Below are 22,755 nucleotides of genomic sequence, written 5' to 3'. Positions count from 1 at the left end.
GTCAAATCGTTGAAATTTGACCCCTTAACAGCCAAATTTCTGGCTGACACCCGTCACATCGATTTTCCCAAATCTCAGTACCCGGTATTTCAAATTTCGAGTCTATAGACTAAAAATTGACAGTTATTGCGTAGGGAAATGTACAGACAGACAGACACACAGCCACGTTCACTTTTATAGATATATAGATTTTTTTTTTTTTATTACATTTTCACCCCATACAAGGCACATTGCCACTTTGGTGTAGGGGGCTACTAACAGGGGCAACAACTACTGGGGTACTATGTAGGGATTTGGGTAGCAAGATGTTGGTTCACATTGCACTTGAACTTCTGCACGTCAGTACAGTTGGGGAAGCAGGGACCTGGAATGGAATTCCAAAGTCTAGCGGTTCTGGGGAAGAAACTACTGGAGTAAAAAGATCTTTTACATCTAGGGATTTATACAGTGTGGGGGTGGGATTTTGCAACCTGTCGGGTCTGTCGAGGGTGTTCACGTTATGGGGGCACAAGTGCTTGCAGTTCGTCAGAGCATTCACCATTATAATACTTGTAGAACAGGCAGAGGGATACAATGTTTCGTCGATGAGGCTGAAGCTTAGATGCCAGTTCATGGCCTATCAGATTTGCGACTCTCTTTTGAACCTTGTCAAGGAGCGAGAGACTAGTAGCCGATGCACGTGCCCAAATATGACAGCAATACTCTATACATGGGCGAATGGTTGCCTTATAGAAGTACAGGATACTTTCGGGTGTTAGTAGTTTTCTAGCACGGTAGAGAGAGCCTACCTTCTTTGCAGCGGCCCTGGCAATGCCCTTGATGTAATTGTTCCAACTCCTGTTTCCTATGAACATTAGGCCAAGGAGCTTGAAAGACGTACTCTCAGATAAAGAGTCGTTGGCCATTGCTATAGGTGGTAGAAAAGGTTTCTTGTAATTATTGAATGAAACTAGTTTAGTCTTGGCGGCATTGAACGTGACCATCCATTTTTGTCCCCATTCCACTACAGATTAGAGGTCATCCTCTAGTGTTTCTGCCATTTCTTTAGATATGTGTTCATTTGTTTTCCTGTCATGCCTGTTATAGAGTGTGGTGTCATCAGCATATATACCCATCTCAGAGGAAATTTTGTCGGAGGTCATTTATGAATATCAGGAACAGTAGAGGTCCAAGGATAGACCCCTGAGGCACTCCCGCATTTATATCATATTGTTTAGATGTACGACCGTCGAGGACAACCTGGATTTTTCTCTTATCTAAGAAGGATTTAATTATGTTAAGTATCCTACCAGTGATACCGTATGATCTAATCTTCCTGAGGAAACCCTCATGCCATATCCTGTCAAAAGCCTTAGATATATCTAGAGCTACCGCTCTGCCCTCCCCCGCTTTGTCCAGTGAATGGTATGTCTCATCTCTGTGCCTGCTTTACAAGCATTTTAATGGACTGTGCTCTGAACTCTTAGCACTTGTACTCCCTTGATATACATGCTCCAGATAAGAACCCCATCATTTACTGTTGAGATCCGTAGATGCTGGAAAACCTTCTACTCCAACTTTCTTTCCTCAGACAACTAGATTTTGGAATTCCCTCAGTGTTTCCCATTTCCCTGACTATACTTACCTGCAGAAGATTAAATGTAATGTGGGCAGACATCTTGCTGCTCAACTCCCTACAGTCCCCTGTTATGATCTTAAATAACAGCCCTTTCTATTCCAAGTGGCAATATGCATTGTTTGAGGTGGAAAAATAAAAACTATCCTCACTTTCTTTTCATGTTTCAGACAATGTAACCTCTGACCTGAGTTGATCTTAAATTCTGGAATCTGAACGGAATTTCAAACTGAACCCATTATTTAATCCACAGGGTAGATAGTTTTTGTTCAATCGGCCATTTTTATTATAATAAATATTGTTATATGTAATTCTTATCAGCTGTATTAACGGGTGAATGTTCAACCTTTAGAAGACTGCCACTTATTGTCTGTATCCATTCTACTATGATTGTGAATCGCAGGCAATAACTAAGAATAGAAAAAATCAACATATGAGTATCTACGTGATCATGGCTGACAGAAGAATCTACCTCTGTAGACTCTGTATTGGTTCCAAAGTTCATAAAGATGAACGTGAATAAGGTCGGAGGTTACATCAATTGAAAACTTGTGAGAATAGCAATTATAATGAAAATAGTAGTCCGGGAAATATAAATTATCAATTTGGAAGCTTAATATAAAGTTATTTATTTTTAATTAAAAACTTTTCTTGATTGATTTTTAAATGTAAAATTTTTCACTAAATTCTCTGAAAAAAATTTAATTGTATTTATTTATCCTTATAATAGGTTTAAATAATGCAAAAATAGCTAAAGTGGTAATAGAAGGTGGGGGGGGGTTATTGGCCAGAATAATACTATGGAAGAACCACTATGCAATTGTAGAAACACTAATAAATATCCATTAGAAAGAATGTGCCTTATCTCATACTCATACATCATGTTAAAAGTCCACGTATGCTTCTGGGATAGTGATTTAAAGGTTATGAGGGTTTTTTTTTTTTTTTTTTTTTTTTTTTTTTTTTTTTTTTTTGAAGCATGAAAAACGATGTTACTTTTTGTATTTAATATTTTTATTATTTTTTATATTTCAAGCGGACGTCACAAAAAAGTATCGAAAAGAAAATTTCATTTCGATACTTTTTTGTGACCAAAAGCGGAGGTCCGCTTGAAATATAAAAAATAATAAAAATATTAAATACAAAAAGTAACATCGTTTTTCATGCTTCAAAAAAAAAACCCTCATAACCTATATATGCAATGTTATTGAAAAAAAAAAAAAAAAAAAAAAAATAGAATAACATACATAGTCCACTGATTGCCGGTTCAAGGACAGATTCTGAAATATACATCATTTAGAATACGTAATGAAGAAACTAACAAGAAAGCAGCATCCCGAGCTAAGTGGGAAGGGGAACTACATAGAAGTAGTGTAAAGTACGAGTTGAAATGGTCAATATTAGGTGTAAGAAAAATATACAAGTAAATGTAGGAGACATAACGTTTACACCCTAGAATCATATAATAGTATCTAAGGGAAATTATTGAATAAAAGGCAGGAAATAGTAAAAAATCGTTTGCATAGAGCCAACTATATACTCTCTCATCTAAAACCAAACTAAGTGTTGCTAAGTAAATCAGTACTTTATATATGTATACATACACTGTTATTTAAAAAAAAAAAAAAAAAAGTGCCAGGGATTGAAAGTGGATTGATTAAACTAATGTAAATAAAATGTAAGTTTTTTTTTTTTTTTTTTTTTTTTTTTTTTTTTTTTTTTAATACATAGGCATCACCACTTACCAAGGCCAAGAGGCCACTCGAAGATAAGGGTTAAAGAGTGTACAGTAGACAATTGGACAATATAGTAATTGTTAGTAATGGAAATTCGGTAAATTTAAGTATAGGTCCTTTGGTTTAAATTATCTTGGTAAAAATTCAAAAAATATAATTAAACATTTAATAAGTAATTTAGTAACCTAATACGTAAACAAGGATTTAGACGTATCTGACACCATTATATTGCGAGAAAGAAAACCTGGTTAAAAATATTTTATAAAACTAATCCATAAATATTGTTTAGATCTTTATAAAAAAGAAACCTTATATTGACAACATAATGAATAAAATTGAGTTGACTTAATGGAAGCAGTCGTGTTTTTAAATGCAGGAGCGATAACTACTGTATATTTTTAAGCAGATTATGTCACTTGGAATTGTGAAATGTGAACAATTATTCCGATATAAATTAACTCTTCTAATAATAATAATTAACTAATGAGTGAGTGTCCATAAATTTAGGGACAATAAATATTTGAGTATACTTTTTAATCCTGTAACCAATAAGAAAATACTCAACAATTTAAGATTATACGACTAATAAACAAAACAATAGTTTTCCCTTTGAAACAAAGATGGCCATCCAAAAATATGAAATACATTTAACATTGTGAATTAGTTTCACACCCATAATTTAAATAAACCCCTTGCAGGTCTAATCTGCGGTTAACATACAATATTTAATTATTATTAGTTTAAAAATAGAATACACACGTGTGTGTGTATGTAATTTTTTTTTTTTTCTTCATTAAACCAAATAGAAATACAATATAATTTAAACCCATACGAAAATGAGGATATGAATAGCTTTCTCCTGATGCCGAAGATGGCGGCTTAATGCATCTTGATACTCGTGTTGCAACCAAGTTTTCTGAAAGCAGTCGGCATGTTGACAAGTTCTGCATAGTTTCTGGCCTTATTCTTGCCAAGAAAGTTCTTCAACATCAGAACAAATGTCTTCCACATTTCCAGTTCCACTTTGTTCATTAAGTTTTTAAACTCCGGATCTCTGAACTGCTGAATCTGAGGACTGTCAAAGATTCCAAATTTTCACTTCTCCATAATGTATCATAGAAAAGCCTGGCACAAGTGAAGTAGTCACCCTACTTGTCTAGAGCCTGGGTGCTCTGCTTGATTAAGCAGTTCGATATGCAGCGGTGGGAAAAAGTATCCTGTCTCTGTCCCCCCAGAGCGTCGTTGATGACCTTCCTTTCTTTGCAAGTCACCAATTCCTTCCACATAGGTTAGGTCTTATGTGATATTGCACCAGTTTTTTGAAGATTTCAAAGTTCTATGATCCCTTTCTGACATAATCACCCAGAATCATCCAATTACTTGTCCTTAAAATAATCATTTTTAATTAAAACAATTTCTCAACATGACATTTTACCCTCACTAACTTGTTCTAAAATGCTCCACATGTATACCTGTGGAAAAAAGAAAAAAAAAACTGCATGTGAAAAAAAAAACTACATGTGGCCATACTTCAAAAGCAACATGATTTCTGGATTAGATTCGCCTTAAATTAGCTGAAAAGATGCAGACAACAAATTGTTTACCAGTGTAATGATTGATTTTTCAGATGAGACATGAATATTGGTGATGGTGAAAATTGAATCAAAATTAAGAAGATGGCTCAAATTGAGCTTGAAAACGACCATGTTCCTATTTACTCGTCTCCCTACAAGAGAAAAGTTGGACACAAGTTGATTTTTAATGTGAGGAAACCTAACTCCACAAAAGTGGAGGGGCATACACTGGGTAGGAACAAAAATAAAAATTGTCTTAGTCTAGAAGAACTTCTTTATTGACAATGACAAAATCAATAAAGTGTAGCATCAAAACAGATACTGAACTTTTTCCTAGCCAAAAGGCCAATATGTTAAATCAGGTGGTAATCAGCTCTGCAGTATTGTTTTACAGACAAGCAGTCTTGGGAAGAAAGTTTTGTTCATAGAATTTTTGTTTAGTTTTAGGCACAGATAGTGAGGAAAATTGCTTTGTGTGATTTATAAAATAAATTAGGTTAGCAATGCTTTTTTATTTATATATATATATATATATATATATATATATATATATATATATATATATATATATATATATAAGCAACTACTGCGCAAAGGCTCCTATGCACATATAGAACATGATCCAGAGTTATACTATCAATTTTTGAAGCGTCCGTGTTAAAAAAAAAATTGTTCTTTGCTTTTTCTTTGTTTTTATTTTCTGTTCTACTGTTGTCCTTTTTTTTATTTTTAAACAAATTAAAATTTATTGCTCTGAATTTTTGAGACTGTCGGCCTATTGTTTACGTTACTTGTATTGGTCGGACTATTGTTCTCATCTTGAGTGTTATTTGGCCAACGGTTCAGTCGGATTGGCCTTCAACCGTCCTCAGGCATGTTAGTTGTTTTTTGGAAAAGAAACAACAAACATGCCTGAGGACGGTCGAAGGCCAATCTGACCAAAACGTTGCACAAATAACACTCGAGATTAGACCAATAGTCTGATCAATACAACTAATTTTAAATTTATTGAGTTGAGAATTTGTTCTGTTATTTTATTTTTTATTTTTTTTCATTGAAATAAATGTTTCCATAAAAATTGAATTCCACTTGAAGTGGCATGTACCCGATGACTATTGATTGAATCATTCAGTTGATTTAAAAAATTGTATTTGTGCTTATTGATGGCTAATTATAAAGTCGAAAATCAATCAAATCGAAACCGGTTTTAAAATAGACTTCTTGATACTTCAAATTGGAAGACAAATTCAATAAAACTACATTGACATGTTTTCGTTAACACCGTACATGACGCGATCGTACATTAAGGGCAGATACAAGCAGATAGTCCCCTACAGGAATTTATAATAAACAAAAACAACTCTAAGCAGATGACTCTAAAACAAGGATTTTTCTAATCTAGAAATTATGGTGCAAAGGAGATAACTCAGACTAACAGTCATTGATAATCTATATACTAATAGGATAGTGTGTGTTATTTATTTTGTGTCACACTTACATCCGAGTGACTGCCGTTTAATTGGTATGAACTTCCTTTTGTTTCGGTTTGGATTCAAGTTGATGCACCCAAGTCATGGATATATTTGCAATTTTTGATATGCAACTTTATAATATATAAAAATCGATAGAACGTTAACTCTATAATATATATGAAATCTGCAAGAATTAAAATATTTAGTCATACTTTATGACTAGGCTATGCCGGGTGTTTTTGCTAGCTTAGATTAATATTTTTGCAATTTTAACAAAAAAGCTTTAATAATATCAGAACGTCTTAATTTATGCTGAATGTCTACAGAATGCCAACATTGATATATTACATTTTAATGAGTCCCCTGTGGAATTTCCATAGGTCTCGCTAGTTCAACACTCATTACTTGTAGATATTTTGAGCATCCCCTTTGAATTATATATAATTGTTTTAATTGTCAATCACTTAGCCGTTTCAAGTTTTCTCATTGGTTGATATTTGTATAATTTGTTTGTACAAAACAAAAAACCATTTCTAATCCAGGTTTCGTAGTATGAGTTGTTGTTGTTGCCATTTTAGTTGCTTCTTTCGTGAATACGAGGGGAATTTCAAAAGTAATGCTTCCTATTTTATTCCGCTCGAATAGATCAGAGGGGATTGTAAATTACGTTGGTATGACTGTACTTATGCATTCATGACCCGAAAGTTTCCTCTCTGTTGCAGATATTAGTGTGAGGTTTAGAAACTTCTGGATGTGCATTAGAAACAGATGCGTCATTGAATTCCTGACAAAAGTTAATACACAATATTAAGAATGGTGATGACGATGTAGAAAAATAAATTGAGGAGCACAAAAGGTTGCTTGTTTTAATGGTACCACTCCAGTCTTCATAGCTCTTAAACTCTTGGATCTTAAAAAAAAAAATTTGGAACAACCCTTGATATTTTTTCTAATACTGAGAAGTCGAGCCAGAACTACCACTTGCCCATGAGATAGTGGTATCTTTCTAATATTTTATATGTAAGTGTTTGCGTGCGTGTGTATGTTAGATATACCAGATTCGAATTAATACTTGTTAATGGTCAGTTAGCAGTGGCTTTTAAGTTTTACTAACTGCATATACCTTGCCTTGCACAGTGGAAACATATTGCCGGGTGGAGAGATTAGTCATGTACTATTTAAGATGCACCAAATATCCCAAGTTGTTACAAAAAGTGACCACCTTTTAGGTAAGCATAAAGTAGAAAAGACTGAGACTAGCAACATCACCTCTGTTAGAGGTTGCGGTGAAGATAAGTATATGGATGATTGTATTCAATTATTTTTTTTTAACTCCTCTTCGCCTTACAATAATGGAATATTGAAAAGAATCTAAAGTTGTGGTACTAGCTTGACTTCTAGCCATATGGACATTAGAGGAAATCTAAGAGCTGACCTACTGTGGCAGCTTGTATTGTCCAATGGCTACAGCTTCTATTTATATTCTGGCAATATGACGTAACAAGATTTCTCGTAGCTATGTATGCAAATGGGATGCTGCCAGTTTGAATAAAAAAAAAATCTGATTTTCAAAGATTGAGTTTATTCAGATTTTGGAATAGCAAGCTTTAATAGTGTCAAATTTAAGCAATTGTTATTTGAAAGTGCAGAATAGTTAACGACTGTTTAATCGCACATGCTTGCAAAAGAATAGACTAAGATGATTAACAAGTGTTAAATTTTCATGTGAAAATTATGGAACTACAATTGTACAGTGTACAAAATAAAAATTGCAAAAAATATATTGCAAGTCTCCAAACAATAAATTATACAGACATAAATGAACAGTTGGAAAAGAAAACCTGGAATTGTTACTTTACCAAAGCTTAAACCTGGCATTAAGCAGTCAAGATCGGATAGACATGTTTAACATGTAAAGTTGCATTTTCTAGGATGAACATTTTTAATTGATTGTACAAAATATGAGAATACTAATGAGAAATACTACCATACACTAAATCTCACCGTGCAGTTTTAAAATGTGCCTGTCTTTTGGACTATTTGCAATACATAATTCAATTCCTACCCCTATAAGAGAAACTAGATGTAAACTAACAAAAAAAAAAAAAAAAAAAAGGCTAGAATTTATCAATACATTAGAACAATACTTGCCTCAAGGATAGGTAAACTGCCCCCCCCCCAAACGGAACTGTATGCACCCTTTTATGATGCCTTATAGATATTAAAAATCAAGATATGATGCTATACTTTTGTTTAGAATCGGATTTGAATCTAAATTCATTGCAAGAGTTTGTCAAGAAAATGTCGATCCAAGGCTTAAGATTCGATGGTTTGAACAAGTTGAAGTTTAGGGAATCTTGCTTCTATTAAATATTTTAAAAAGAAATTGTGGTTTTATTTTTATTTTATTTATTTATTTATTTATTTATTTTTTTTTTTCAGATGGCTCAACTTCTTGCGCAACCTGGTTCTGGACAGTTACAGAAAATCCATTCTTCTCCCTTTGGCATTGTAAGTAACAATATAATGACTAATCCTCAATTAGTTGGTGCTTGTGTGGATTCTTATATACTGTTATCAATATGCCAAAAGCAATTACAATAAGATGTATGTGGATATATATATATGTGTGTGTACGTTTATCTAGTATTCTATGTGTGTGTGTGAGGGCACTTCTCAATCTATATACTCAATGAAGTTTTGAGTTGAAATTTGGTATATAGTAGCAATACATATGAAAAAATTGAAATAGCTTAAAATATTTCAATATTGGCATCTATAGAAAGAGCTTGGTAAGGTTAGAAAGATTTTTTTTTTTTTTTTTTTTAATTTTTAAAATCCAATTAAAATCAAGAAAGTTATGACTATTTTTGTGCTTCACATGTTTGGATATTTTCCCCTCTTTAAGACCATATGCGTTTTGTCACATTTTTTACACTACTTTTTCAGTATAAATGCTATATCTTTGTTAAAACAGAAGATTAAGCAATGAAATTTACCATATAAGTGTATTTTTGTGCTAGGAATTAGAATATGCGACTGAAAATCTCCAAAAATTAATGGTTTCCAAATAATCTACAGTAAATGCACATAAAATATGCTGCAATTCCTTAAAAATGCCATGTGTTCATAAAAAGAAAAGAAATTAAAGAACTCAAAGCTGAATTGTAATGCATTATATGTACAAATAACTGAAATTAAAATCTAGGACTGTTTAAAAATGAATATATTGCAATATTTCTTTGGTAATATTGTAGATTAATACTTCCCGATAACCCCCCACCCCTACTGACCACCTCTCCAAAATATGTGATTTTTACCTTTGTAGGCAATTACGTGTGAATACCTTTAAAAAAATTGTAATGAAAGATAAACAAGTATTATTTTCGAATTTAATGTAAAATGATTCCCTATTTGGGTCATTCTAGCATTTTAGGGCAGTTAACCATTTTCTTTACTATCGGAGATAAATCCTGTGCACATTTTTTTTTTTTTTTTTTCTAAAGACGATTATGTGTGGTTTAAAGAGGGTCTTTGTGCAATTATGAGAGGGTGGGAGGTTGCTACTCTGACTTTGGGTTAATGATAAAGCTAAGGAAAATTGTGTGAACATCCTGAAGACTTGATAGAAACAAAATAAAAACAATTTTAGAATTTAGAGTGGGGGTTAGTTTCACATAAATTTAATGTAAAATAATTCACAATTTCGAGACCATTGTAACATCTTAGGACAGTTGACTAATTTATTTTTATGGGTGATAAATGGTGCACTTTTCTTTGAGGAAGGATTTTTTTTTTTTTTTTTTTTTTTTAGACACTTATTTGTAGCTTACAAAGGAATTTTGTTTGGTGAGGAGCTTACCACTTATAGCATTATTGTTAGGGCTAAAGAAGGCTTTAAGAGGAGGAGGCTTGCCACTCCTACCTAGGGTTAGAAGTAGGATTAAGGAGTTTTTTAAAGGCGTTTGACCCCCATATTTACGGTTAGTGGGTCATAATTATTGGCCTTTGAAAATTTTATGCCTTAGATTTTGGACATCAAATTACTTTTAAATATGAAATTTATTTTTGTTTGTCGGAATTCTTAAGGGGTGTGAAACTCAAGAATTACGACAAATAGACAAAAATAAATTTCATTACAAACAAGTGACGTCACTAACAGAAAACGTGACGTTTGGAAAACTTAAGTATTTTTGCCCACTTATTTAAATATCAAAAAACATTTTTTGCTAAAGTTAACAAATCATTCACAAATTTTAGATAAATTTACTTTTTATTTTCAATTACATTTCTTGTCTGAGTGACACATTATTTCGTTAAGACGTTTTTTTTCTCTACCTGGACAAGATCAGTGTAGTATTCTGATGCTACACATCACCTTTTCTGTCGTGTCAGTGAAGGAGAAATCCTTCATGACTGAGACAACTTTTATCTTTTTCTCTCCAGATTGACCCTTTTTGGGAAGCTGGATTTTCCTCTCATTAAAAACTGACCTTGTGTCTAACTGTCCTCGTGGGAAGGCTAGTAAATAGGAACTTAACTAGAAACTGAGCACCTCCTACAAGTATTTTGTATTTTTTTTTTAATTTTTTTTTTTTTATGTATATATGTTTATGTAGAAGTGTAAGCCATTTTCAGTTTCAGAAGGTTCGCTGTTACACACAAGTCCTGGTAGGTGACTTGTTTGTAGTAGACAGTTCCACAGAACAAAATATTCTTACCGTGTCGAAACCCGGGAAAGAACATGTGAAATTGCTCCAGAAAAGGTTTAATATTTATGAAGCAATTCTGGTTTCTGATTGGTTTGTAGCAGAACGTGAATTATTTGATTCGTCAGTTCTTAGCAGCATCGTTTATAAATAGAATCGTCCGACTGTGTGGGATCATACCCCATTATAGGATCAAAATATTGCAACATTGGGTAGATTAGTGTCCATTCGATTATAATCCGCTGAAAAAACTGAGCACCTCCTACAAATATTTAAATATTGATTTTGTATTTTTAAAAATTTTTTAATATGTATATAATTGGGTAGATTAGTGTCCATTCGATTATAATCCGCTGAAAAAACTGAGCACCTCCTACAAATATTTAAATATTGATTTTGTATTTTTAAAAAATTTTTTAATATGTATATAATTGGGTAGATTAGTGTCCATTCGATTATAATCCGCTGAAAAAAAATTGTAAAGACGAAAAAAAATATATTGGGAGTGTGTGGTGGTGGTGGGGGGGTACTACTCGCACTCGTGAAGCAAAATATTTACATTATTTTTATTTTTTTTTTTAACAAAACACTTTAATTCACCATTAAAAACTAAGGTAATGGATAAAAGTGCACACGTTACATATTTGTTTTTCAATTATATTAAAATTTGACCAAAAGTAACGCCAGATTGCTTCAAAATATATTCTGATAACTTAAAAATTGGTACATGGAGACCATCGGATTTTTGTTTGCTGTTTCATGACTGTGCATGCGCTAATTATTTAACATTGTGTGAAGAATAAAGTTTGGAAACACAATTTGGAGATTGTGTTCAGTTAGACTAATGGTTATCAGACTTGACTCACTGTCTTTAGGTTTTAGTTTTGATCTCGTATATTTTTTTTCTTTTAATTTTTCTTTATACAAGTGAACTGTTTAGAAAAAATACTTGCATGCACAGGTTTCAAATTTTTTTTTTTTTAATGTTACGTTTAATACTGGACAACACTGGGTACATCTTTTAGTGTGTGTGTGTGTGTGTATATATATATATATATATATATATATATATATAGCCACCCACTGCTTAATTAGCGTTATACAAAGTTCTCTGTTTGTAAATAAACAAGCTGGCCACGCTCTGTAAAAGTGATGGGCAAGTGTCTATATAAATGGGCATTTGATGAGATCATTTATGTCAACCGATCCCATGGGCCAGAGGGTAGAACTGCCAACTATGAACTAGATAGTTGTAGGGTCAATCCCTGACTAGGGATGGGTGCTAGTCTAACCGTACTGAGCTGTGATACAGCAAGACAGTCGCCCCTCACTTATTTAAATAAGTGAGGGGACGATTTCGATATATTCTGTAATTTTTATACAGTTACCGATTCCAATTTCTTAATAGTTAGCTATAGAAATGCTTTTTGGATTAGATTACCATGAATACTTGTGTAACGTGCACATTTTTGTAAATGTGTGTGGGTGAGGGATTTGAGTTTTACTTGTAGTTCAAAACCGATAAATATTAATCATTAGTACCTTCAATGGAAAATCTGTTTTAAACAAAACGCATACAAGAGAATTAAAAAAATTTTTATCAGAAAATTGTCAAAAAAATTTGATTATTTGCCCGAACGCACACGTGCGCATATAAATAAATTTTAAAAAATAGTTAACTATGATTGGAACCTGGTGCACCTTTTGCAATCACGTTCTCATCGATTATACAAGACACCTACAAGAAGCTGTATCGTGTATCAAATCCCATGATACACTACTTTCAACTTTTCAAGTAGTGATGGGACGATTCCAATAGTGTTCCTGATTCTGATACAATTTCCGATTCTTTATAAATATCTAACTATAAATTATTTTGGCCTGGTTACCATAAAAACACATTAAATGTGCATATGTTTTCTGAAATGTTTCTGGTGAGGTGATCTATAGATTTTGATTTTACTGGAAGTTTAAATCAATAAATATTGTATTACTACCAGCAGTGAAAGACTTTTAAAAAAAAAAAAAAATTAAAGGAATCGTTTTTGATATCTGAAAATAAGTAAGATTTTTTTTTTCCCCCCCATACCACGAAAAGTTCCAATTTCTGATTAATCGTCCCAACACTATTAAGTAATATCGACAACAGGGTGGGAGGGGGAATATTTACTTTTAGTTCCAAGAAAAGAGAAACCAATGCTAGAATTAGTTTTCAGAATTTATGAAATTAATTTTTTTTATATAAATATATTGGTATTTTTGTGCTCAAGTCAACTTGAGCACAAAAATGCCAATATATTTATATAAAAAAATTAATTTCATAAATTCTGAAAACTGGAATGGAGATAACAGATGAGCTTAGTCGACTTTTAATAAATTGGAAGAAAAATTTAGTTTATACTCACTCGATCTAATCTTAATCCTAAAAAAAAAGTTTCTATTTAAAACCAACAAAAACTACTTTATGAAACAGTCGGTAGATTATATCTTTTATTTTGTTTTCCATTAAAAAAAATTTTTTTTTTCTTATTTGTATCCGATAAATGTTATTTTTTGTTTCTTAGCATTTTTAAAATTTGATTGGTGTTTGGATATTCCGGCAGTGTATGTCAGCTGTCGGTGCCGTTTGAACCAACATCACGGAAATCTTGTGTACAACATGAAAAAGAAAAAAAATCTTTTTATAAAAAACCTTGAATAATATAAAATGACTTTTTGGGTTGATGGGCTGTTGAACAAAACATCTCAATCAGTTGCAAATTAAAATGTTTGCAATTTGATTCGTTTTAATCTGAAACCGTTTCTTGTTTTAAAAGAAATTATTCACTCTGATTCTAGCCTGGATCCGACACTACCGGATTGGTTCAATCCCAGCAACTTCAAGCAGCATGTGCCCGTTCCCAACTGGAACACATGGTTGCTCTAGACATCGATTCAGAACCATGCCACTCTCGTATGACTGGAATTATCTGCACCATCGGTAAGTTATCCGTCTTTTTTCTCTCCAAGATAAATTTTTCAGAACGTTAACAATCCCAAAGTATTTACTTTTATATTCTAAATGATATTGGGGACAAAAATGGTGCTAATGGGTCACCACTTACAAAAGGTCAAAATCCACTTTATGATAAGGATTAATTAAATGGATTGTCTATTAAATTGTGAATATTATAAAGTTTTTTTTTTTTAAGCAGCGTTCACCCAAAGGAGGAAGTTTCATGAAAATATAAAGTTCACAGACAGTTTCGAGTTGCATGTATATCCTGGTTAGGGTAAACGACTACGTTCTTGCGGGGAGCTTAGCTTTTGATATCCTCCAACATAGTGTCTGTTATGGTATTCCCCAAATAATTACCTATTTGTTATTAACTGTTGAAAATATCAATGTAAGTGGATTTTTGAATACTGAAGAACTTTTTTCTTTGATCCTTAGTTTCAGTGGTGGAAGCGGCTCGGTTGCCTCCCTTTTGATTAACTGGTGACGTGTATCTTAAAATTGGGTAACTCTAAGTTGTCTCTCTTTTGGCTGCTTATCTGAAGAACACATTCCAAAACAAATAAGTTGTTTTGAAATAAACATAGTTTTAAATATTAAACTTTTTTTTCTATACGAGTACGGTGATTAAATTTGCATGAAATGTCTTTTCTTCACCTAATTTCTTTTTTTTTTTTTTTTTTTTTTTTTCTTTCCTATAGGTCCAGCCTGTAAGGAAATTCCCATCTTGAAGAAAATGATTATTGAAGGAATGGACGTGGCACGGTTGAACTTTTCTCATGGCTCATACGAAGTAAATTATTTTTTTTTTATTTATTTATTTTTTTTTTTTTTTGTACGTGTTAGAGTAGCCATAATTTTCAGTTTTTCACTATTCAACAATAACATCCAGTGTGAATATATCTGAAGATGGTTGGAGATTATATTGGTCGAAACGTTGTGGAAAAAAACAACCAAAATGAGAATAGTCCAAATTATACAAAATAATTATCAATCCTCATCTAAAAAATATACATTTATTATATCAAAAAAACGAAATGGACCTGGATTTATTAAAAAAAAATAAAGAAATACACTTGGCGTTATTTGTGCTTGGAATTTCTAACGGCTATCTATGTTCGTTGGGAAAGCAAAAAACATTTTTCACTATTCATCAGGTGTGAACACACCTGAAGATGGTCAGTTTAGTTTAAATAATACAAAATAATTATCAAAATAATTGCTCGAAAAGTTGAAAATATTAAGTTTTTTCGTTAGTTTATTTTTTAAAAATAGTTTTTAGTTTATTCTTTTTAATAGTTTTTAGTTTATTCTTTTTAATAGTTTTTAGTTTATTCTTTTTAATAGTTTTTTTAGATAGTTTATTCTTTTTAATAGTTTTTTTAGATAGTTTATTCTTTTTAATAGTTTTTTTAGATAGTTTATTCTTTTTAATAGTTTTTTTAGATAGTTTATTCTTTTTAATAGTTTTTTTAGATAGTTTATTCTTTTTAATAGTTTTTTTAGATAGTTTATTCTTTTTAATAGTTTTTTTAGATAGTTTATTCTTTTTAATAGTTTTTTTAGATAGTTTATTCTTTTTAATAGTTTTTTTAGATAGTTTATTCTTTTTAATAGTTTTTTTAGATAGTTTATTCTTTTTAATAGTTTTTTTAGATAGTTTATTCTTTTTAATAGTTTTTTTTAGATAGTTTATTAATAGTTTTTTTAGATAGTTTATTCTTTTTAATAGTTTTTTTAGTTAGTTTATTCTTTTTAATAGTTTTTTTAGTTAGTTTATTCTTTTTAATAGTTTTTTTAGTTAGTTTATTCTTTTTAATAGTTTTTTTAGTTAGTTTATTCTTTTTAATAGTTTTTTTAGTTAGTTTATTCTTTTTAATAGTTTTTTTAGTTAGTTTATTCTTTTTAATAGTTTTTTTAGTTTATTCTTTTTAATAGTTTTTTTAGTTTATTCTTTTTAATAGTTTTTTTAGTTTATTCTTTTTAATAGTTTTCTTTTAAATTTTAAAATTGGAAATAGATTTTTAAAAAATTCTATAAATCTGTAATTTGGGTTTAAATAAACCTTCAAAAAATGTAAAATTATTTTATTCATGGAAAATATCAATTTAGTTTTTCTATTATCCTCATCATATATGTATCGGATGATTCTATTGTTTTCCTCAATGTTTTTTCTAGCCAGAATTCTTGCTATAAGAACATCAGATACTTAATGGAGATACTGATGAAAGGGTGCCAACATTCTAAATGAACGTGATTTTGTAGAAATTTGATTCAAACTTTGAACATCCTGGTCATCGGTTCATGTTAACGACTGCCCAGTTTTTCTGTTACAGAATATATATAGAATATATGTAGGATATAAACAGTAAATTGGCAATAATTTCAATCGAATATTTAGTTTTTTTTTGTTTTTTTTTTTGTTTTTTTCTTGTGGTATTATCAATCTGAAATGTTAGTTGCTGTATTCTTTCTTTAGAATCTGATCAAGATTAGAACTTATACTAAAATTTTTAAAAAAAAAAAGTGCTGGTGTAGAATTTAACCATAGAATAGTTATTGCTGAATTTTTTTGTGTTGGGTATAAAATATGACATTATAGACACTACCTATGCTCCGAGGACTGTCTATCATGTTGCAGCCAACTTGAGGGAAAGGTAAAGATATTTCCAAAAGAAGGATCACAGTTAGAAGTGATAAAATCCGCACCAGAAGTTTTCTCTGCGGCTTGAAATGGTTCATTGCAGCAAAATCCATCACAATCCGTAATTGAACTGGCAAAAAAGTGGAATGCGACCAAAACGATCATTTCTAATGCAGTACGGAAAAATCTTAGGATGAAGTCCTATTGCAGATGACCTAACATTCTTACGGCAAAATCTTTGCTAATCGCTCCCCTAAAACACCACAATGGTATCTTACATGTTTGTGGACGAGAAAAAGTTTTTGGTAGACTAACTCTCCAGCCAAAGAAACTATGGAGTTATTAGCAATGACCTTTCTAGTATATATATATTATTCCTTAATTGGAATTTTTTTTATTTTGAGATGAGCATTTTTATGTTAATTTTATTTTTTATATCGGACTATTAGTCTCATCTTTATTAGTTGTTGCTTGTTTGTTTTTATTGGTTCACAACGTTACCACCTGACGAAGGCCAGAGGAAGTTGGCCGAAACGTTGTGAACCAATAAAAACAAACAAGCAACAACTAATAAAGATGAGACTAATAGTCCGATATAAAAAATAAAATTGACCTTTCTAGTGTTCCTCCAGTCATGCAGAGTAAACACCCTGCTTCTGTCATGGTTTTTGGAGCTGTTGCCATCAGTGGGGAAAGTTATGGCTTCTCACTTTCTTGGTGGACCTGAAGATCAGGTGCCGTGGAATGGGCTTGCCTAAATCTATATTGTTTGTTGGTCAGAAGTTTGGCATCTGTAAGGTGATGGACTAGAGCTTGGTTAATTATGGACATCTCATGTCATCTAAGCTTCAGCCTCTGTCCTATCGACGAAATATAGCATCTCTCTGCCTGTTCTACAAGTACTTTAACAGTGAATGCTCCGAACTGCAAGCACTCGACGTAAATACCCCCAACAAGCAGCAAAATCCCACCCCTTCACAGTTGAGATCTCTATATGTAAGAGAGCCTTCTATTCCAGTAGTTTCTTCCCCAGAACCGTTAGACTTTGGAATTCCCTTCCACGTCCCTGCTTCCCACACTGTACTGACATGCAGAAGTTCAAGTGTAACGTGAACTGACATCTTGCTGCCCAACACCGCACATAGTACCCCTGTAGCTTATGTCCCTGATAGTAGCCCCCTACATCAAAGTGGCAATGTGCCTTGTTTGAGGTGAAATGTAATAAAAAAACTTTTTTTTTAAAAAAGAAAAAAAAAAGTGGTTTAATTAAAATAAATTTTTATCTGTTGATAGTTCAAATGGTAGGAAACACGACTGGAGCACTAAACATTTTGGTTTCAATTCTAGCTGTTGGTACCCGAGTCTTTTAATTTTTTATTAAAATAAGTATACTATATATTAGGTACAATATAATATTCAATAGAGAATTGGCTCTGTATGAATTAAAATATATTTAAGCATATTTTATGATGGGGCAAGGCTGGTTGTCCCAATCCCCTCCTCCCCCAAGTATTCAATAAATTGTAGGTGACTGGGCAGAGATATATATATATATATACACACACACACAAATTAATACATCTAGGTCTTTATTATAGAGTGGAGGATTGTTATGGAATTCTTATCTAAACCTCAACATCTTTGCTGTTGCACCCATCGCCAAACCAGAAGTGACATAGGTTTAAATTAAGGCTAGTCAATCGAAAAGAGAGGATGACTTTTGAAAATATTGTCGAAAAAAGCGCCCCCCCCCCTCCTGTAGAAAAGTGCCCAGTTGAGGGTGAAGGAATTAATGTTTTTAGCCAATTTTTCGATATTTGTTGTCTGAAAGGTCGAGCTTCTAAACGATACTGGTCTCGTGAAAATCCGTTGCCTCTGAAAGTTTTAGACATACATACATACATACATACATACATTTAAACAGACAGGTGAGATTTATATTATAGATAAAATCTCCATTTTTGTCTGTGAAACTTAAACATGAAGTAATCTTCATAGCTTACAGGGGAAATAACTCCCACAGCTTAAATAAACTTATGTTTTTATAATCGACAGGTATCAAATATTAATAATTGAAAATAAATTAAAAGTAAATTAAATAAATCAACTTTAAATAATATTTCTAAATAGAAAAATTGTAATAATTCTATAACAAACAAGAACATTGAGCTAATTATTAAAATAGATTTTCTTTATTGTAATATGCAAATGAACTTTTTGAATGTAAATTTCCTTTGAATGAACAGCATATTTAGAAATGCTGAATGAAAGTGTGTAAAGGCCTGTTTTCTGTATGAAAATTAATTTGTGAAAAAATGCTGAACTTAATCATTTTTTTTTTTATGCCTCGTTCACTGTGCATTCACATGGGACAATGCATGCTTCACTTTTTTTTTTTTCTCCTTTTCCAGTTTTCTCTCCTCCTCTCTGTATACTGAACTGTTTTCCTTGTTTCCTTTCCAGTATCACGGTGAGACGATAAAGAACGTGCGGGCAGCAGTAGAGCAGTTTGATAAGCCCAGGATTGTGGCAATCGCTCTTGACACAAAAGGGCCGGAAATCAGGACAGGACTTCTGAAAGGAGTAAGTAAAATGGAGTTTTGTTCATAGAATGAACCCTTACAATGCTTATATTATAGTGCTCAACAACAAATAGAGCTGTCACTTGGTCTTTTGGCCAGAAGCAAGTGTAATATCTATTTTGATACTGTACTTCATCTTTGTCGGTGAAGAAATCTTAGATTGAGGTCATTTTTATTTTTGTTCTAATCTAGAGTTACCTTCTTTGGGATAGCTAGATTTTCACCAGAAGATGACTTATATATATATATAGTAATATTCTCTGACTATGACCTACTTGAGATTTTCCAGAAGTTATGTTCACACCAAATAATGGATTTCATGGTTTTAGTGTTGCTTGTTTCTTACTGTATAACTATTTTTTTAATTTCCTGTTATCCTTTCCTTACAGGGTCCTTCAGCTGAAGTTTCTCTGAAAGCCGGTTCCATCATAAAAATAACCACTGACGATGCCTTCCTGGAACAATGTGATGAAAACACTCTCTACGTTGACTACAAGAACATCACCCAAGTGATGAAAGTCGGAGCCAGAATGTTTATTGATGACGGCCTTATTTCTGTGGTTGTGAAGGAAATGGGTTAGTTAAACCTCTACACCCTCTGTGACCCCCCTCCGTTTATTATTGCAGCACTCTATAGATATACCTAGTCTGAGTTGAGTTTTATAGGATTTTTTTTTGTGTTTAATTTAATTTTTTATGAAGTTTTTTTTTTTTTTTTTTGTATAATTTAAAATGAAATTCAAGATTTTGTAGAAATTACTGTGAAAAAAAAAAAAAAATTTGTGACATGTTTAATATTTAGATAGTGAGGTGCAGCGTGCTGTTTAGATTAAACATAAATTCTTGTGATTTTTAGTAATGCTATTACTGCAACCTCATATTGGGTATTTGTTTTCATACATTCCCATTTCAGCTCCAAATAAATTTTCGGTAACTTTGTTCGTGCTTTGAAATTCTGCTTTTGAGAATGCATTTACATTAAATTTGAAATTCCTAAAAATTAAAGAAAAAATATGTCAGTTTGAAGTTGAAAATATATATATATACTAGCAGTTCTGCCCAGCTTTATTTGGGCCGTATGTACTGTTCATAAGGTTATGTGCATATGTATATATTAAAAAGTTTGAATATGTAAAGTAATGCCTTTTTGTATAAGTCTTCCTTAACTACCACAGAAAAAAGACATTTTCACTTTTATAGATATATACACATAGATTGGATGCAATATATAGTAATGATTTAAAAAGTATAAAAAAGACATTTTCACTTTTATAGATATATACACATAGATTGGATGCAATATATAGTAATGATTTAAAAAGTATAAAAAAGACATTTTCACTTTTATAGATATATACACATAGATTAGATGCAATATATAGTAATGATTTAAAAAGTATAAAAGACATTTTCACTTTTATAGATATATACACATAGATTGGATGCAATATATAGTAATGATTTAAAAAGTATAAAAGACATTTTCACTTTTATAGATATATATACACATAGATTGGATGCAATATATAGTAATGATTTAAAAAGTATAAAAAAGACATTTTCACTTTTATAGATATATACACATAGATTGGATGCAATATATAGTAATGATTTAAAAAGTATAAAAGACATTTTCACTTTTATAGATATATACACATAGATTGGATGCAATATATAGTAATGATTTAAAAAGTATAAAAAAGACATTTTCACTTTTATAGATATATACACATAGATTGGATGCAATATATAGTAATGATTTAAAAAGTATAAAAAAGACATTTTCACTTTTATAGATATATACACATAGATTAGATGCAATATATAGTAATGATTTAAAAAGTATAAAAAAGACTCCTGTGCCACCACCAAGAATCGAAACCAAAACGTTCAGCTCCAAACCAAAATAACATTGGAGATAAGAAAAGTAGTCTTAAGCATCTAAATAATAAAAAAAAAATGTTTCTATATGAAATGTCGTCTGATGTAATGATAAAAAGTAAAATACTCTCCCCTCATGTACATATTCTTTTTCTTTTTGCTCCCTTAATTGAACCGTTTGTTCACTTTTTTTTAATAATTGCGCATAGATTTTTTTTTTTTTTTTTTTTTTTTTTTACGAAAATTTGCACAAATGTTAGTCATGGTGAAAAAAAGTAAAATTTTGCCAGAACGGATTTTCTAGGATAACTCTGGTTGCACCCCGTAGGGGCCATTAAAGGCTAAAATTACCCCAGAATCGCTCGTCCATTTGTACTTTTCTCAATAACTATGCTTTAGATTTTTTTTATTTGCATATAGGGGTAAATTACCTCAAAAGCACTCGTTTGCGCTTTTCTCGAATATGCCTTTTAGAAATTTTGCACAAACCTTATTCATTGTGAAAGCAAACTTTCACTCGTGACCCCACATGCTCGACTCATTTGCTTTTGCTTTCTTTTCCTTTTGCTTCTTTGGGAGTTGTGAGTGGTCCAATAGATACTCAGACTATTGTATTGATTACTATACCCATTTAAAGTATTAATGTTAATTAGCAACTTTTGTTTGACTTATTGCACCTTATTAATCATTTACAATTGCTGTTGTTTCGACTATAAAAAAACTTTTTTCTTTTTTTTCTTTCTCAGCTCCGGATCACATGATATGCGAAATTGAAAATGGCGGTGATCTTGGTAGCAAGAAAGGTTGCAACTTACCTGGCATCCCTGTGGACTTACCTGCAGTTTCCGAAAAAGACAAGAAGGATTTATTGTTTGGCGTGGAGCAAGGGGTTAGTTGGCCAGCTACCGCTTATTTTTTGCCTTTTCCTAGCACCCCCCCCCCTTCCCTGCATGGTCTAAATCTCCCATCCCACATACACACACACAACCAAACAGCAAACAACCAAACACCAAAACACAACAAAACAAAAAAACAACACAACGTAACAAAACAAAAAAAATATGTGCACACTTTTCTTTAATCAATTAGTTTTGTTTTTTAGTCTCTTAACAAAGGACGGATTAAACCTAGTAATTTAGTCCCATTTGTAATTTTCTCAACCACGACTTGGATTTTTTTTGATCTTGCACAAACATTAGTCATGGTGAAAATAATTTTATACTAGAACAGATTTATTCACTCGTGGATCAGAACCCACATGGTCGGCTTGTTTTAGGGCATATTGTGACTTTACGCTTTGTCAGATGTGATCACTTGGACCTCTTGTAGAAAGGATCTGATACTATAGACATGACCTCCAACCCCAAGTGTTAGAAATTGAAACTAGTTTTTCAGCTGAACAAACCTACAGGAAGTTGTTTATTGACATGCACAAAAGAAAGCTGAAATAGGATTGTTAATCAAGGTGTGGCAGACAAAAGACCGGACGTAAATGTAAATGGTTTATGGGAACTTTGCGGTGCGACAATGAGTTTTATGACAGTTTA

At 31.8% G+C, this 22,755-nt stretch overlaps 1 protein-coding gene across 9 annotated transcripts in view; it reads left to right on the top strand.

The window, feature by feature from the left end:
* LOC145266958 (pyruvate kinase PKM-like) overlaps positions 1 to 22,755 on the top strand; it is a 142,482-nt gene that overhangs the window by 73,866 nt on the left and 45,861 nt on the right. For all 9 annotated transcript variants that reach the window (XM_080122784.1, XM_080122786.1, XM_080122781.1 and 6 more), the window contains 6 exons: positions 8,840 to 8,908; positions 13,945 to 14,086; positions 14,803 to 14,894; positions 19,209 to 19,328; positions 19,717 to 19,903; positions 21,955 to 22,097. In XM_080122784.1, the coding sequence (XP_079978910.1) occupies positions 8,840 to 8,908; positions 13,945 to 14,086; positions 14,803 to 14,894; positions 19,209 to 19,328; positions 19,717 to 19,903; positions 21,955 to 22,097 (753 nt within the window). The remainder of the gene's footprint in view (positions 1 to 8,839; positions 8,909 to 13,944; positions 14,087 to 14,802; positions 14,895 to 19,208; positions 19,329 to 19,716; positions 19,904 to 21,954; positions 22,098 to 22,755) is intronic.

The sequence above is a fragment of the Euprymna scolopes genome, chromosome 42 (assembly GCF_053919585.1).
Source record: "Euprymna scolopes isolate OS-2025 chromosome 42, ASM5391958v1, whole genome shotgun sequence".
Lineage (NCBI taxonomy): Eukaryota > Metazoa > Mollusca > Cephalopoda > Sepiida > Sepiolidae > Euprymna > Euprymna scolopes.
Note: the sequence above shows the minus strand (reverse complement) of the source record. Positions and strands in the feature narration are given on the sequence as shown.